The 15,272-nt window shown below is 52.3% G+C and overlaps 1 protein-coding gene across 2 annotated transcripts; it reads right to left on the bottom strand.

Annotated features, from left to right (window-relative positions):
* Positions 1 to 5,643: 5,643 nt before the first annotated feature.
* Positions 5,644 to 14,007, bottom strand: CLEC19A (C-type lectin domain containing 19A). Of its 2 annotated transcripts, none has more exons than XM_026793854.2 (5): positions 13,638 to 14,007; positions 8,378 to 8,543; positions 7,795 to 7,888; positions 6,916 to 7,048; positions 5,644 to 6,168 (listed from the first exon to the last, which is right to left on the bottom strand). In XM_026793854.2, the coding sequence occupies exons 1-5, from the start codon at positions 13,726 to 13,728 to the stop codon at positions 6,164 to 6,166; spliced, it is 489 nt and encodes a 162-aa protein (XP_026649655.1). In that variant the 5' UTR covers positions 13,729 to 14,007; the 3' UTR covers positions 5,644 to 6,163. The 2 variants fall into 2 exon arrangements, with proteins under 2 accessions (XP_026649655.1, XP_005487748.1); XM_005487691.4 differs by having other exon boundaries at positions 5,644 to 6,163; positions 13,638 to 14,003.
* Between the last annotated feature and the right edge of the window lie 1,265 nt (positions 14,008 to 15,272).

The following is a 15,272-nucleotide window of genomic DNA, read 5'->3' as shown; positions in this document are numbered from 1 at the left end:
CACAGGGGGATCAGAGGGATCACATGCAAAGGGACACAGCCCCCAGCCCCCTCCTGCTGATCCCTTGATGGAGTCAGTGCAGAAAAAAGGGCAGGCTGCAAAGTTGGCATTTAAGATGTCATTACAGCTGTTAATCATATTGCTATTGCTATATTATAATCACTCTCACAACCCATCTAAATCCAGGGCAGCTAACCATACTGGATTATTACATTCACCATTTACATTCAGCATTTATTTGGGACCATGATGTCATAAAATGCTTTGGAGATTAATAAAAGGCCACGGCCCTTTCCTGTAAGCAGTTGCCCTCCACACTGATGAAATACCACATTTAATTGCTTTAACCTGCTGCTGCTGCTGTTTCCTTTCCTCTCCCTCTGCCTGGATCTTCACATCCAGTGTCTGCTGGCTGCAGCCTGTGCTGTGCTATGGGGACAGAGGCAGCTGGCCATGGTGGGGATGAGGTGCAGCAGCCCGTGCTCCACAGGGCACCTGCGCCAGCACTCTGAGCAGGGAGGGACCCCCTAATTTAATTATCTCAACAAGTCAAAAGAGAAGCTCATGGCAAGTGGCTTTTTGCTGCTAAGCAAACACTTGACAAGGAATGCTGAACTCTCAAACAGCTGCTGGGTTGTGGGTCAAGTCACTTTCAGGAATCCAGGGTCATAGAGCCTAAACGGCATCCAAATCAAATTAATTTTTCCTTCAGGATAAAAAGAGAAGCCTGCCCTATCCTCTTCTCCAGCCTCCTCTGAAAGTTCCAGCCAGCCCTGCTGCATTGTCCTTTCCCACTGCTCCACAGTTACTGCCTTTGCAATACCCAAACCCAGTAAGCATTTAATGTGAGCTGGTATTGCTGCAAGTCTGCGTGTACTCTGGAAGCAGAGGAGGGTGGTTATTCCCCTGTGAGCAGCAGCACAGTCAGCCCATCTCAGCTCTGGGTGCTGCTCTTGGGGCCCCTCCACTCACGTGCCTCTCACCTCCTCCCCTGGACACTTGGGGACACAGGTAAATCTCCTGCCCTCCTGTCCTGTCTCTGACTCTCAAGAACAGCCAGAGGATATTTTGAATTCTTTCCATGCAAGAAGAGAGCTCTCTGTCAAGCCTTCCCCTGTCCCAGCCTGAGTCTCCCATCACAAGTCACTTGGATTTCATGTTAACCCAAGCAATAGCAAAAGAACAAATGATGTCAGAGGGGATGAGCAGAGCAAGCACCCTCTTCCTAGGCCAGGGGTATGTTCCTGGGTGTCTGTGGGAGGATGCTGTCATAGCACACCCACACTCCAGCAGAGTTTCCATTCAGAAATCTGCTCAACAACAGCAGCACTCGCTCCCTCACAGCTCTTGACAAACAGGGATTTGCTGGCGTCCTGACAAAGAGCTGCACAAACGAGGCAATCAGCAGCCCAGTATAATTTTCAAGAAATACAAATGAGCAAATATCTAGTTGCCATGGTAACCCTGAGAGCTGGACTAGACTTTTTTGGTAGATTCCCAAATACAGCTACATTTTGCCAGCACAGCAGGAGCACGATGCCCAGGACCCTGCTTGGGGACAGCAGCCAGGGCTGCTGAGCAGCATCAGCTCTTTCAGAGCAGCCCTGTCCTCTCTGACCAGCTCCAGGCACCCACATGCACGGTGGAGCTGTGAATCTTTTCTCTCTCCCATCACCTGTGCTCTGGCTCTGTGTCCTTCAAGGCTGACGGGTTCTCTGAGCAGGGACCGCAGTGGGAATTGTGCTCCTGTCAGATCTGTGCTTTCCCTCTGATCAGCTCTGGCAATTTGCACCCAGGAGGGAAAGTTTCCAGCCAAGTTACTGGGCCCCAGCAAAGCAAAAGTGGTTAATGAGAAACATAGCCACCCTTTTTAGATGACTGTGCTGCAGAGCTGTGCCAAACAGGGACCAGCCCTCAGCCAGCTCTCCTCACCAAGGCAGTTCTCTCTGGAGACCTGGAAATCCTTGGCCACAAAAGAGGAAGAGACTTTTGGGGTGCCAAAAGGAGACAATCAAAAGCACAATGGGCCCTGGCATGGCACAGTTCCTGTCCTGAGCCAGCCCCATCCCAGGGCCCAGCCTGGAGGAGCCCCCGGCAGCCATGAGCCTTTCTGAGGGGATCTGGTGCTGCTGGAAGTTTCACTGGGCTTTGGCAATTAGTTCAGGTGCCATTACACACCAGCAGCTTGCAGGCTGTATAAATGCAGCCTGATTCATGCCTCTCTCAGGAGGCATGGCTGCTGCAGCCGAGCCCTCACACTGCCCAGAAGGAGATCCAAGTCCCAGCAGGTTTGTCCCCACTGGCTCCCACTGTCCCACTCATTCCCTGAGCAGCAGGAAGCAGATGGCATCAGGTGGGATGGGAAACCCTCCTGCAGATCAGCAGGAGCACCTCAGCTAAGCCAACATCCACTGGGACCCACACAGCACAAACCCTGCTCGCCTTCCCCGTGCCCCACTGCTCCTTCTCTCCCTGCTGCAGACATTTGGGATGTGCTAAAGCTGTGGGATTTAACACTGACCCCACTGCACAGATGGGTAATGTCATTTATCACAGGGCTTTGTGGCTTGGGGTTTTTGGTGAGGGGGCTCACTGCTGCAGCCAGTCTGTAATGTTCTCTCTGAGCTGCTCAAAGCATGGTTTTGGTCCCGAGATATTTTTGTTCTCTGTCAAAGGGAACCACTCTGCGGCATCCTGGCCTCAGGGCAGGAGCTGAGCCACTGCTCAGGCAATTAAATCCAAGGGAAATGCACAAGAAAAAGCTCATGATTCAGCCGTGCAGCTCTTATTCTCTCAGTCATTTATGGGAGAAAAAAAATCTTAAGTGAATTAATAGAGGAAAGGACAGCCCAGCCCAGCCAGGCACTGGAGCAGTCAATATAATCGCTGGGGAGGAAAATCCTCACCAGGCTGTGCCAGGGCACACCAGTGTGCCCAAAAGCTGTGACATCCATGTCCTGTGTCACAGCATCCAGCAGCACGTCTCAGGAAACAATCAAAGTAGGAATAAAAGGAATCAAAGGGTCAGAGGTGCAGGCAGGCCCATCCTTCCCCACAGCCATGCCAGGGCTGGGGGCAATATTGCCTCTACAGCTCAGAAATGGGGTACAAGGAGGGGAAGGACTATTTTGGTTCACTTCCAGGCTACATCACAGGCTGTTCACACTTACTCCAGTCTTCATGCATTACAAAAGAATGTGTTCAACACCTAAGAAAATCAGTGCCATAGAAAGACCCTCGGGAATCTGTCACTTGCAAGTGATGTGCAGGAAAGGTGGCAAGAGAGCCCTGCTGCTGCCAGGTTTCCCATTGCCTGCACCACAGAGCGAGTCAGAAGGGAGAAATTCAAGATAACAAGGGAGTGAGGGGTTATGGGACACGGAGAACAGAAAAATAAAGAAGTTCAGCCTGGAATCTGGAGCTGCTCCTGGCCATGCAGAGTCTGGAACCGGCCATGCCGACAGAAAGGGCGTGGCCCATCTTTCATCAAGCCAGATCCACTAGAAGTTCATTAAGGAGGTGAAAACTCCTGTTGTTTTCTGAATTTTATTTGATTACTGTGAAACAGAAGACACTGGCAAGGACAGAGGGTTGATTTTTAAGCAAAGACCCTGGAGCCAAAGGAGAAAGACAGGGGGGCTGGGAAACAAAGCCCCTATTAACTTTGGTCCTGACTTTCAGGTCATGCATGTTCAGTTCTTTTTACCTGGAAATGAAGATGTTAATTGGAGGTGACAGCTTTCATTGGGCTCCCCATTAGCAATATTTTGAACCACAGTAGGGCCCAGATCTTCAAACACTTTCCCAAGGGAAGGTTTTAACCTTTCTTTTGAAACATCTCATACCACTTGCAGGGAAAAAAGACAGTTGTTTGGCTGGAGGCATACCAATCCCCAGCCGTGATGAACTCCCAGCTCCTCTGGGCAGGAGGCACAGCAGGAGCAGGGAAATCAAACCGGGGAGGGCAGTCTGGAGCCAGCACCGTGCAGCAGCATCCCTGGATGTCTGTCCACCCCGTGGATGTCTGTCCATCCACCCCCAGCCCTATCTCGGGGACAGACTGGGGCACGGCCAGCCCCAGGGGACACTGGGCTGTGCTGTCCCCACTCCTGTGCTGTGAGCCCGGAGCTCAGCACACACGTCCTGTTCCACACTTGGCTCTCCAAACCCTTTTCGGCCACAGACCACATCAGCTTTATCCACCTTGCTGCATCCAAGAGCTTTCTCTTTAAACAGCTGGTTTCTTCACACACTGTTATCATCCATACATAATTTATCATTTTCAGGTGAAACAAAAGCCTCTAGAAACATACCTATTGCTGGAGTCCAGAACTGAAAACTACACAAATGGCTAACTTTCCATATAAATATATTAACAGTGTGTATATTAATTTTAAAATACAATAAAAATAATATAATTTGATTTATATGTATTATATATATTAATATTTTTTTTTACAACATCAGGGATGACAGCACTTTCTCATTTTAGAAACTTTTTCCAGCACACACATTCCACTTACAACACCATTATTAGCCCTACCAAATTTTGCAGTTTCTCTCCAAGTGGAAACATCTCAGCTGAAAGCTCCACTGCCATCTGAGGAAGCAGTTCCAAGTTCCCACAGGAGCCTCAGCACTGACCTCAATTGCCCCCAGTGCGATCACGCTGGAAAGGCTTTGTTTTGGAATGCTGCATTTCTAAGATGGTGGCACCAAGGGGGACCAGACAATTTTGTGGCGATGCTTTACTCAGCTGAGATGTGTCAGACCCTGTGGCTTTGCCAGAGCAGGGGCAAAAGGGACTCATGGCTCCCAGGAGGGGGCAGGGAGCCCCTCTGCACAGGGCTACCTGCAAAGCCACCTGGGTGCTGCAGGGCTGTGGGGGATCAGAGTTCACAGCCCAGGATCCCTGAGGAGCACTGTATTTATTGTCTCTGACTGGCTCCAGAGTGCCCTTGGAGCTGTGTCCCCTAAAGAGGAGCCTGGTGTTCCCTCAGTAGTGCTGCCTTTCCCTTGGGCCCTGGCACCAGCACAGCCCCACTTACACCCAAACCCTGCAAATCCATCCCTGTCCAAGCAGGAGTGTCCCATCTCCACACAGAGCAGTTCAAACAAGGCACACGAGCTGCCACAACCACACACACCTCCCCAAAAATATTTACCTGGGAGACAGAAATGCTTCTGTGGTGCCAGCAGAGGACATCAGCAGGGACTTAGGGAGAAAACATCACCCCACTAGGACATGGGGCTGCAGCAAACTCTGCCCAGCCAGGACTGGGCTGTGAGGATAGGCTGGCCCCCAGCTGGTGTGTGTTAGCCCCTCTCCAGCTGCCCCAGTGCTCTCCAGGCAGCCAGGGCCAAACCCCTGCTCAGGGATGTGCTGGGCTCTGGGCACTGCCTGGCTCCCCACACCTCCATGGCGCCTCTGTGCTTGCTGGGGCCAGGCAAAGGGCAGGGTGAGCACACAGGCTGCCCCACGCACCCCAAAAACACTCAGCATCTATAAAATGAACTTTCCTAGGCAGCTGCTTCCCCCCAGCACACAGAGCAGGTTGGGGGAAAAACAACTTCAACATGAAACCCCAAGGCCCCAGGGAATCACTGCTACTCCAGGGCAAGAAAGACAGCGGAGCCTCCACCTGCTGTTTGCAGTTTATTTTAGCAGAGAGAAAAAGAACGTGGACAAGAGGCATTTTGCATAACTTAACAGAAAAGAACGCTTTTCCTCCACTCTTCACAGATCAACAGGCAGAAGCATTTCCTACACATGGCTATTTTTGGGTGCTAAAAGTTTGGTGTACTGGTAAAATCACGGGTTTCCTCTAACACACTGTGATGGTTGGTCTGAAATCCAAAGCCAGACTCAGGCCTGGGGGCTCCTCTGCTGTTGAATGCAGCTCCTGTCAGTGCTGAGTGCCAGGCTCATCCCCACCATCCTCCAGCAGGGATTCTGCAGCCAGGGACTGGCTGGGGATCCAGGCAGCTCCACGGCCCTGCCAGCCCATCCATGTCCTGGCTGTTCTAGCCCAGCACAGCTGAGGTGACCCAGAATGAAGGGGGTGTGGGCAGCAGCAGCAGCCTCAGTCCAGGGCCAGCGAGGGGATCTTGCACACAAAGGGGAAGGCTCTGCCACAGGCGTTGTCGTTCCAGGAGCGCAGTGCTACCCTCCAAAAAAACACAAAGCATTAGCTGGAAAAAGGCAAAAGGAGGGAACCAAGCACTGCCCTTGGCACCAGGGCCTCGTGCCACTGTGGGGGGCTTTCCCTGGATGTGCTCCCATTTGTGCCACACACTGTCATGCTTCCTCCCAGCATCCTCACCTGGGAGATGTGAGAGGGGAGGCTGGGCCCCAGCTTGGACTTGGTAGTGGAGGGGCAGCTGCAAACACAGCCCTGTTCCCCCAAAATGATCCACAGGCTGCCCATGGACAGACATTTAGGTACATCTGGGGGGCCTGGACACATCTGGCTGATCTCACCAGCAGGGAGAGTGTGAAGTGGGATTTTTGCACAGGCAGGGTCTTGTCCCACTTCAGCAAGATGTCCTGGCCCAAGCATGGGAGAGATAAGCTGGCAAAACAATGAGTGTTCCCACAGGTTTCCCATGGGGGAGGAGAAATGGGAAAGTTTGACCTTTGACTAAATTTGGTAATTCTTCAAGGCAGCTGATGCTCCTGCTCTGCTGCTGCTATGGGAGAGGGAGATGGGAGCAGAGGGAAAATGAGTATGTATGCATATAAATACATGGTGAAAAGGAAAACACCTTTTCACTGTAAAGAAAAAAGAGAAAATAATACTAAAAAATTAAAATGCAAATCCTCTGCCTGCCAGCAACCTCTTCAGAAAAGCAGGAGCCATGGTGGATTGAATTTACTGCCACACAAATAACACTGAGGGTGCCCTGGGTGCTCACCACTGCTGTGTCTGTACCAGATCTGCACACAGTCCTCCTCCTCGGGGATGGAGTGGATCCCATCGTCAGGCTGGCTGCCATCCCAGTACTGGTAGTCGTAGGAGGAGCCATCTGTCCACTCAAAGTGACCCTCCTGCCATGAGGCCAGCAGAGAGAGGCTGTCACCACAGAGCTGTGACTGCAGAGGGTGGGACGCCACCCCCATGCAGTGCCCACCCCCATTCCCAGTGCCACACAGCCCAGGGACACAGACAGACACTACTCGGCAAAGCCCAAACAGCACGTTTGGGTTTTACTACTGAAAACTTGCCAAGAACAGCCCCTCACAATTTTCTCACCAGGGGAAGCCCAGAAATCAAATCTATATATTTTTAACACCCCCACCCAGTTCTGCATTCCTTTTCCTTTTCCATTCCTTTTCCAATATCTACAAAAAAATTGCTGACATGAGCCTGTTCTCCTGATGGCCTCCATTTTTCTTTCTAACATATTAGACTATATATTTCCAACATGTCAGCTTCCGAAAGTCACAGAGTAGCACAAGAGAGCAATGGAACTCAGTGTTTTTGACACTGAAGACCTTTTCAGTTAATTTGCTCTTCTTGGACCAGCAGTACAATACTCTTTCTATTAATCCTGTAATAAAATGTGATATCAGTAATTATTGGTTAATCTATTAATTCTAGTAACACTTCTATTTTGAAAGCAGACTGGAATGGGTAAAATAAGTTTCTCCACGTGCTGCAGCACAGACTCTATGCCACCTCCTGATTAAAGGGATATAAGGAGCAAAGAAGAAAACCAAGTGGCTTTCCAGGAGGAAAACACAGAGGTGAATTTTCCAAAGCCTTTTCCCACAGGACTCCAGGGAGCTCCCACCTGCCGTAGGTCATTGAGTCCCGTCCAGATGTCGGTGGGGATGCCGGGCACGCGGCTGTTCACCAGGTCATACACAAAGACGTTTTCTTGCCAGCTGGCAAAACAGAGCAATCAACAGGATATGTCAGCAAATGGTCAGGCATGTCTCTAAGTACTCATCCGACCACAGGACCCATGGGCAAATGGGTTCCCTGCTTCTTGCTGCTGGGGGTTACTTTCCCAGGTCTGTGCAAGAGGAGTATAGTGTTGGTGAGAGCTGGGGGAGAGGGAGTAGGGAAAAAGCCCTGTGTAATCATGTTGTACTTCTATCCCTTTTTCAACAGTAAGAAACCACAGTTTTGGGAAATTTAGGGAATACTATGCCAGTTTTCCTGCCAGTCCAGGAAAAGGCATTTATTTTCTATATTGCCTTTGTGTGACCTGTGCATCAGCCTTGACTGGGCTGCTGCTGCAGAGGGATGTGTGGGCTGGAACACGAGCCTGCAGCTGACACAGAGGCTGTGATGTGGGAATGGGACTGTGCCCCCAGTTTCCTTCCTCCCCAGGCTGTGTCAGTGTGGGATGATGTTTCTGCACAGCTCACCTGTGGATGGAGGCCAGCTTGGCTGACCTGATGCCGATGGAGAACTCGGCGCAGTAGAGGTCGGCCTCAGCCCAGGTTTTGTTGATGGGGAAGTAGCGGTAGCAGTGCCCTTCGTACTCTGTCCAGAACAGTGGGCAGGAGTAGGCATGGACTGGCTCAGGCATGGCTGGGGGCAGAGCACAGGACACCCAGCAGCTGGTGGTGAGACAGCTTGGCCAGGAAGCTGAGCAGGTGATGGAGGCAGCAGTGCCCAGCCCTGCTCTCCCACCTCACCCAGGCAAATGACCACCAAACACATCCAGGGAAAACCCAGCTGCTGCAGGAGCCATGCAAAAGTTTGCAGAAATCAAAACACGTTTTAAACAAGTTGTGGGTTTCTCAGTTTCAGCATCTGCCTAAATCAGGAGGGACATTCCAAGCTAGCTTGACATCATTTCATCATTTTAGGTAGAGGATGCTTAAAATAAAGGCACTCACATTTGCTACTGGGGAAACCAAGATAAGGGCTCCTCTTGTCTCTATCAGCACCACTGGAGCCACTGTGCTGAGAGGGGAGCTGACAGCCAGGGCTGTGGGGTTAAGGCTGGGTTCTGCCCTCCTGCAAGGACAGCCTGCACCTCCTTCCCCCAAGGAAGCCCCCTCCATGCCCTGTCCCTGTCCCTGGATGCAGCTGTGCACACAGGCACAGGACCCCAGCCCAGGAGCAGCCAGTGAGGCTTGCGTGCCACTGGTGGTGCCAGCCTATCCAAGAGATATCCCACCACAGATGACAGGTTATCCAACAGATAACAGCCTATCCAACAGATATCCCACCACAGACAACAGCCTATCCAACAGATATCCCACCACAGATAACAGCCCTGCCACCCTGCGGCTCCTCCTCCCCTGCTGCTTTTCAGCACAGAGGGGAAGTTGTCCCAGAAGAGGCCCCTATGGGGGCAGGATGTCCTTTTGGAGCCTTTGGATTTGCCGCTGTCTAAACACAGCAGTGGCATTAACACATTGCTCCAACCTCCTCCGTGTTCTGCTCCCCGTCGTGTGGGGAGGATGCAGCCCTCAGGACCCTCAGGTCTTGGGGCACACAGATTAACTCTCTTGGCTGCTGGTTTGTGAACGTGGGGGATTGCCAGCCCCCCTGAGGCAGTTCCACATCCCAGGGAGCTGTGGCTGGGGTCAGTGCTGCTGTGGAGGCCAGTGGGCAGTGGGCAGGGTGGGTGCAGGGGGTGAGGGCAGGCGTCAGATGCCATCAGACCATCCAAGCAGGTAACAGCCTCGAGCCCAGAGAGGTCAGGGTGGTGCCTCCAGCACTGAGGGGCCAGGGGAATGGCTTTCCTTGAGGGAAGAGCAAAACTGCCAGCAGCAGCAAGGGATGTGGCAAAGGAAACAACCGCACAGAGAAAAAGAGAGGCAAGGTGAATCCAAAGCAGCTGTGTGAGCATTGATAGAGCCAAATCATTCCCTGTGCCAGTGCTGGCAGCTCTGGGTGATAATTGCATCTCTCATCAGCTCTTTCCACATGGGGATCTCTGAGTGTTCTACAAACAGCCACCAGCCAGCCCACGGGGTCCCTGCTGTCACATCCCCTCCGGGTGACAAACCACAAATGCAAAGAGTCTTTTTTTCCTCCTGAGCAAGGCCAAATCAACTGCCAAGCCCTGAGGGGCTGTCACCCCATCAGCTTGCCTTGGGACCCCCAGGCATCCCTCCAGAGGAGCTGGGACTGGGGGCAGCTCGGCACCAACAGCAACAAACCCTTGAGGGGCTCAAGGGGCTCTCCCATCCTCAGCAGCACCAATTATGGGCTGTGGAGGATAAAAGATAAGGCCTGCTGGGCTGGGAGAGCAAAATAGCTTTTGGGGAGAGTGGGTAAGATAAAGACAGCTCAGCAGCAAGGCAGAGTTCAGATCTCTGATTCACACCCAGCCATAACTGCACTGGGAAAATCCTTAGAAGAGACCTAGGAAATGCAAATTACTTCAATGTAGCAGGAGAGCAGGACCAAGAACCCCAAAAGCTGATGTGATTCCTGGAGCCAAGCCCTCCTCCCCTCATGATGCTGGCCAGGGTTCCTTGTCTCCACGAAAACTGAAGCAGAACAAGGGTCAAACCTTCAGCAGGAGGCTTCAGCTTTACCACCAGCTCACAGGTGGTATGTACCCCCAGAAAGGACAGCCTGGGATCTGGTCCTGCTTGCAGAGACTCGGGGCTGCTGTTCCTTCCTGCCAAGGACAGCCCAGAGGCCTGTGCCAGACAAGGCACCACCAGCTGTTCCAGCAATTGGGGTTTTGTTTTAGTGCCTTGACAAATTCCTCACCTCTGGCAGCATGGTGGCAAAATTCACAGGGCTTCACCCAGCAGCATCTCCAGCAAACGGAGCCTTCACTCCCCAGTGCTAATTGCAGTGGGTGTCCCACTGCCCTGCCTCAAAGCCAGGCACCCCAACTCCAGGGAAAACCACCCTCAGGCACCCCAGTTCCAGGGAAAACCACCCTCAAGCACCCCAGTTCCAGGGAAAACCACCCTCATGCTTGCTCAGAGCAGCTGAGAGCAAGTCAGAAATTGAGACAGCCCTGCTTTGTTATTCCATACTGGTTCCCATTAGGTAGCATTAATTTGATGAGCTTCAGTGAACCAGAGGTGCCTGAAGGAATTTAAGGTTAAATATACCAAAAAGGAAAATATGGGAGGTCAGCTTTTAATTAGCATCTTTTCTGTTAGGTCAGGATCAGAGGCTTTGTCTGTCTCTTTGGAGGAGAACTACTGGTCCCAGTTTATCAGGCAGGAACAATTAGGGGAGCTGCTTCATTCGAAATATTTGCAGCAGAAAAACCATAAGAAATCTGATGTAGGGTTGTGAGTATAGGGCCCTACTCATGGCTCTGCAGGAAAGCCTCACAACCCCAGCCAGCAGCTGTGTGTGGTGTTTTGATCTAGAAGGTGACAAGCAAAGCATCTGGGGGCTTTTTAGATCAAATCCTCACTTTTAAGGAAAGTGAGAATTGGGTCTAAATGACCAGCAAAACATCTGCTCTTCCACACAGGGCAGGATCAGCACAGCCAGTGCCTGCAGCAAGGGGGTCCTGCCAATCCCCAGTCACTCCATCCATTTGTCCCCAAATTCCTGATGAAAAATGACTGCAAGAATCCTTTCTCCCTTTTTTATTTTTATTTACAATGCAGCAGTTTTAAACGTAGGACCATGTTTTAAAGCAGCTCCATCAAAATAAATGTCCGGACTTGGCTGAGGATAAGATTCAGATCAAGCAACTGTTACTAACTCAGAAAAGCTGGAAAACAAATATTTGGGGTCAGAAATAAAGTTTTGTGCTCTCTGCATTTGTGTCAGTGCCAAATTGGAGCTTTTCTATTTATTTACTAGCTGAGCCCCACTGTAGAACTACCAGGAAAATCACTTTTCAAAATCTTACAGAAGCTGGCACTGCTCTGCCAAAAAAGTTTCACTTCCCCAGCTGGCTTATTTCCAACTAGAAATAATTAAGTGAGAAAATCCTAGCCAGTTTCACAAGGGGCTTCTCTTCATTTCAGGATGCTACTGGGAAAAAACCTACCACCAGCTGCATGGCTCCCCTGGACTCAGCTGGTGGAGAGCAGGTTTGCTCCTGAAAACTTCATCCCAAGGAGCAATGCTGCCTCACTTGCAGGGATCTGCAGGTCTGAGATGTGACATCTGGGGCTAGGACAAGGCTGGCAAGAGATGCCCAGGCAAGGAGGGCTCCTGAGGGGCTAAGCTGGGGTACCAGCTGAGGCAGAGCTCCATCCCTCCACATCCCCCTTATTGAGCAAACCCACAGAAGAGGCATTTAAACAGGGCCTTGGAGGGCAGGAGTGCGTGGCAGGGACTAAGACAGTGCTGTTGTGTGATGTTAGGATGCCTCCACTCACCCATGGCTTTAGAAGCAACTGCTGAAGTCCTGACATTCCAGTCACCATGGGCAAATAATGCCACCTTCATGTTACTTGCAATATTTGTTTTTCATTAACAGATGAAAGAGTCTCACACTGAGCATCCACCTTTGAAGGATGTGATCAGGGGAGGGACCTTGGTCTCTGTATCTGGGGGCTGTATGGAGCTACAGGGGAAGGTATGTCCACTGATGAACAGCAATCCCACAACTGGGCAATATTTTACACACCTTGAAGTGTTTTTAAGGCACTGTGACAAGTTTTCCAATAAAATATTAAACATCAGATGAAGGGAGGGACATCCTCTCACACCAAGGGCATTGCTTTGTAAGATTCTTTAATGAAACCAAGCTGGTTTTACAGCTTCAAATCCTCTGCATGTTTGGAGTTGGGAGGCTACAGCCAATCCCAGCAGCAATGCTCTTGCAGCTGGCACTGACAGATAGAAGTTATCTTGCAGAGTTTTTCCCCCTTAATTAGTTTTGGCAAAGCTCCCACGGATTAGGCGTCTGGCAGGAAAGCCAGGCTTGTATCGATCCCTTTTCTCACGATCTCACCAAGCAGCACTTAAGGAATCCCTTTCCACTCACAGCCCCAGTAAACCAACAGGGCTCAAACAAACTTGTGCAGCAACTCCCACTTGCACTGACACCGTGGAAAAGTTTGGAAGAAACCCAAGTGAGATTCAGCAGTCAGCAGCAGCTCGGAGCAAAGAAGGCGAATAAGAGAGAATCCTGTGTTTGTTTCACACGCAGTAAGTGTGAATAAACGAGGAGCCTGTCCTGTTGGGCTGCATGGCCACAGCCCTGCACCCTCCATGAGCGTGCAAGGATTGCTGCCACAGCCTTGCACCCTCCATGAGCGTGCAAGGATTGCTGCCACAGCCCTGTATCTTTCATGAGTGTGTTCATTCCTGCCACAGCCCTGCACCCTCCACGAGTGTGCAAGGATTGCTGCCACAGCCCTGTATCTTTCATGAGTGTGTTCATTCCTGCCACAGCCCTGCACTCTCCATGTGTGTCTCATTCCTGCCTCATTCCTCACACCGGTCCCACGGCAGGGCACAGTCCCGAGCCGCGGCAGTGCCTGTTGGCAAAGGCCGAAGAGCTGACCTGGCACACAGAGACACAGCCAGCCCAGAGACCTCTGGCATCCCCAAGCAAGGACCGGGGCTGCCCTTGGCGCGTCCCCATGGCGAAGAAGAAAGTTGATTTCAAGGAAAGTCAGGGATTTCTGGAGCGGGGGGAAGCCAGCTGCCGGCCCTGCGGGAGGCACACGCTCCTTCCCTGCCCCACCATGCCCGATGAAGTCCCGGCTGCCGGCGCCGAGCACTCACCTTGGCTGATCTTGATGTTGGTTTGGGGGAAAGCCTGCGCGGCCAGCAGGGCGGCGGCGAGCAGCGCGCACAGGGCCCGCCCGCGGCCCATGGCCGGAGCCCCGGGGGTCGCTCTGCGCTCGGGGTCCCGCCGGCTGCGGGTCCCGCCGGGCTCCGGCCGGCCTGGGGGTCCCTTCGGGAGCGGGGGTCGCGCTCGGGCCGGGCCCCGCGGGTTCTGGGGCGGCCGCCGGGCGGGGCGGATATAGGGGCCGGGCTGCCCCCTCCCCCGAGCGGCGGCTCCTCCGCAGCCCGCCCCTGGCCCTGGCCCCGCTCAGCGCATCCGAGGGGACCTGCACCCTCAGCGCTGCCCAGCCCGCCCCCGGCCCCGGCCCCGCTCAGCGCATCCGAGGGGACCCGCACCCTCAGCGCTGCCCAGCCCGGCCCCGCTCCGCGCATCCCAGACGGGACCCGCGCCCTCAGCGCTGCCCCAGCCCTCCCCCGGCCCCGCTCCACGCAGCCCGGACGGGACCGGGGTCCGTGCGCTGCCCCAGCCCGGCTCGGGCGCACGCTGCCCCCCGAGCGCTGTTGTCACCCCCCTCGGCCGCAGAGGAGTAAGGACATCATCCCTGCTCGCCCCCCAGGCGGTGTTAGGTGTCCCCATCCCGCGGCGCCCCTCGGACAGTCCGTCGCCTCGGGGGTGACAGATGGGACCCCGCTGCACACCGGGGAGCGGCGGCTGCGGCAGCGAACACCGGGGAGGGAGGCAGGGAAAGGCTTCAATGGCTGCAGGGCTGTGGGGCTTATTAACGCGTCAGTGCCCCATTGTGTGGTGCGTTTGGCTTGGCTTGGTTTGGTTTGGTTTGGTTTGGTTTGGTTTGGTTTGGTTTGGTGTGGTTTGGTTTGGTTCAGGGGGTGGGGTTTGTTGGTTTTTCTCCCATGTTTGGTTTGGGATTTTTTCCCAGAGCAAGGCAATGCGCTGACACGCTTAAAGAGCCTGGAAGAAGGATCCCCCAGCTGTGCCCGGGGCTCCAAGGCTGTTTCAGGAATTCGCTCTGTGCCCATCTGCCAGGTCCGTGCTGGGTCCATGCCGTCATGCAGCGGAAAACCTGATATGATACAGCAGTCTGTACCCATGTAATCCAGCGTGTCTCCTTCCTGTGGTCAACGTTTTGTTAGACATAAACTTCAGATTTTAAAAATCACTGTATAAAATCCTTTTCTAACTGTTGCACTCATAAGGGAAATAGTACAGACACAGATATACAATTTAGTGGTCCTGTTCAATTTCCAATTTGTGCCTTAAATCAGCACTGAAGGAACTGCTTAGGAATATTCTCAGTGCTGTTCCCTTTTTATTCTTAGCTACAGATTAAAATTTTCAGCATTTTTGACCCATTTTTAGAGATTCAAGTATAAACAATTTGGGGTGACACCAAGCTTTCAGTACAATAAAGCATCCAGACTTGCTCCAGAGACAGTAACTCATTCAAACAACTTTTCTATATTAAGTTTTCTTCATATTAAATAAAGCCTTTTAAGAACACCTCCCCCCTTCCATACATTGATCTGAAATTATCTGGCTCAAGGAAAAGCCTACTGCTACAGCAGAGCACTAAAAATTAAGGAATTTGTATTATTAGAAGTCAAGACATGTCT

The sequence above is a fragment of the Zonotrichia albicollis genome, chromosome 16 (genome assembly GCF_047830755.1).
Source record: "Zonotrichia albicollis isolate bZonAlb1 chromosome 16, bZonAlb1.hap1, whole genome shotgun sequence".
Classification (NCBI taxonomy): domain Eukaryota; kingdom Metazoa; phylum Chordata; class Aves; order Passeriformes; family Passerellidae; genus Zonotrichia; species Zonotrichia albicollis.
The sequence above is the reverse complement of the archived record's forward strand: the minus strand, read 5'-3'. Positions and strand labels throughout refer to the sequence as shown.

Coding starts and splice junctions, on each gene's coding strand:
- CLEC19A (XM_005487691.4), bottom strand. CDS start 13,728: ATGGGCCGCGGGCGGGCCCTGTGCGCGCTGCTCGCCGCCGCCCTGCTG. Junction 8,544..13,637: donor CAACATCAAGATCAGCCAAG/GTGAGTGCTCGG, acceptor CTCTGCCCCCAG/CCATGCCTGAGCCAGTCCAT. Junction 7,049..7,794: donor GACTCAATGACCTACGGCAG/GTGGGAGCTCCC, acceptor GCCTCATGGCAG/GAGGGTCACTTTGAGTGGAC.